This window comes from Chaetura pelagica, unplaced genomic scaffold (assembly GCF_000747805.2).
Source record: "Chaetura pelagica isolate M959 unplaced genomic scaffold, ChaPel_1.0 scaffold1632, whole genome shotgun sequence".
Taxonomy (NCBI): Eukaryota; Metazoa; Chordata; class Aves; order Apodiformes; family Apodidae; genus Chaetura; species Chaetura pelagica.
This window is the reverse complement of record NW_009952299.1, coordinates 3,113-3,925: the sequence shown is the minus strand read 5'-3', so window position 1 is coordinate 3,925 and position 813 is coordinate 3,113. Positions and strand designations below refer to the sequence as shown.

The 813-nt window shown below is 51.8% G+C and overlaps 1 protein-coding gene across 1 annotated transcript in view; it reads left to right on the top strand.

Moving 5' to 3' along the window:
* Positions 1–748: 748 nt before the first annotated feature.
* Positions 749–813, top strand: part of LOC104397801 (peptidyl-prolyl cis-trans isomerase NIMA-interacting 1) — a gene marked incomplete at both ends in the record, with an annotated part of 251 nt that continues 186 nt past the window's right edge. Inside the window, one exon of the mRNA XM_010007810.1 lies at positions 749–812. Within this exon, the coding sequence (XP_010006112.1) occupies positions 749–812 (64 nt within the window). The remainder of the gene's footprint in view (position 813) is intronic.

Genomic DNA, 813 nt, shown 5'->3' with positions numbered 1-813 from the left:
GTTGAGCTGCTTGTTTTGGGAATTAAGGAGGTGATTCTTGGGGCCAAGAAGTAGATTTTTGGGGTCACAGGGCTGGTTTTTGGGGATCAGAAGCTGATTTGGGGGGTCAGGGAGCTGTTCTTGGGGTGAAGGGGAGGATTTGGGGGCTCAGAATCTGAGTCTGTGGTTCAAGGAGCAGGTTCTTGGGGCTGAGGAGCTGATTCTTGGTGCCAAGAAGTGGATCCTTGGGGTCGTGGAGCCGATTTTGGGGGATCAGAAGTTGATTTTGGGGATCAGAAGCTGCTTTGGGGGTCAGGTTGCTGGTTCTGGGAATCAGGGAAGCTGATTTTTGGGGTTAGGAAGCAGATTTTTGGTGTCAGGGAGCAGGTTCTTGGGGCTGAGGAGCTGATTCTTGGTGCCAAGAAGTGGATCCTTGTGTTTGCGGAGCCGATTTTTGGGGATCGGAAGCTGATTTTTGGGGATCAGAAGCTGATTTTTGGGGTCAGGGAGCTGTTCTTGGGGTGAAGGGGAGTATTTAGGGGGCTCAGAATCTGAGTCTGGGGTTCAAGGAGCAGGTTCTTGGGGCTGAGGAGCCAATTCATGGTGCCAAGAAGTGGATCCTTGTGTTTGCGGAGCCGATTTTTGGGGATCGGAAGCTGATTTTTGGGGATCAGAAGCTGGTTTTTGGGGTCAGAAGCTGATTTTGAGCTTCTCCAAGAGCTGTTTGTTGACCCCAGCCCCTCTTTTCTTTTTTTTCCCCATTCTCCAGGTCGTGTTTATTACTTCAACCACATCACCAATGCCAGCCAGTGGGAACGACCCAGCGGCGGCGGC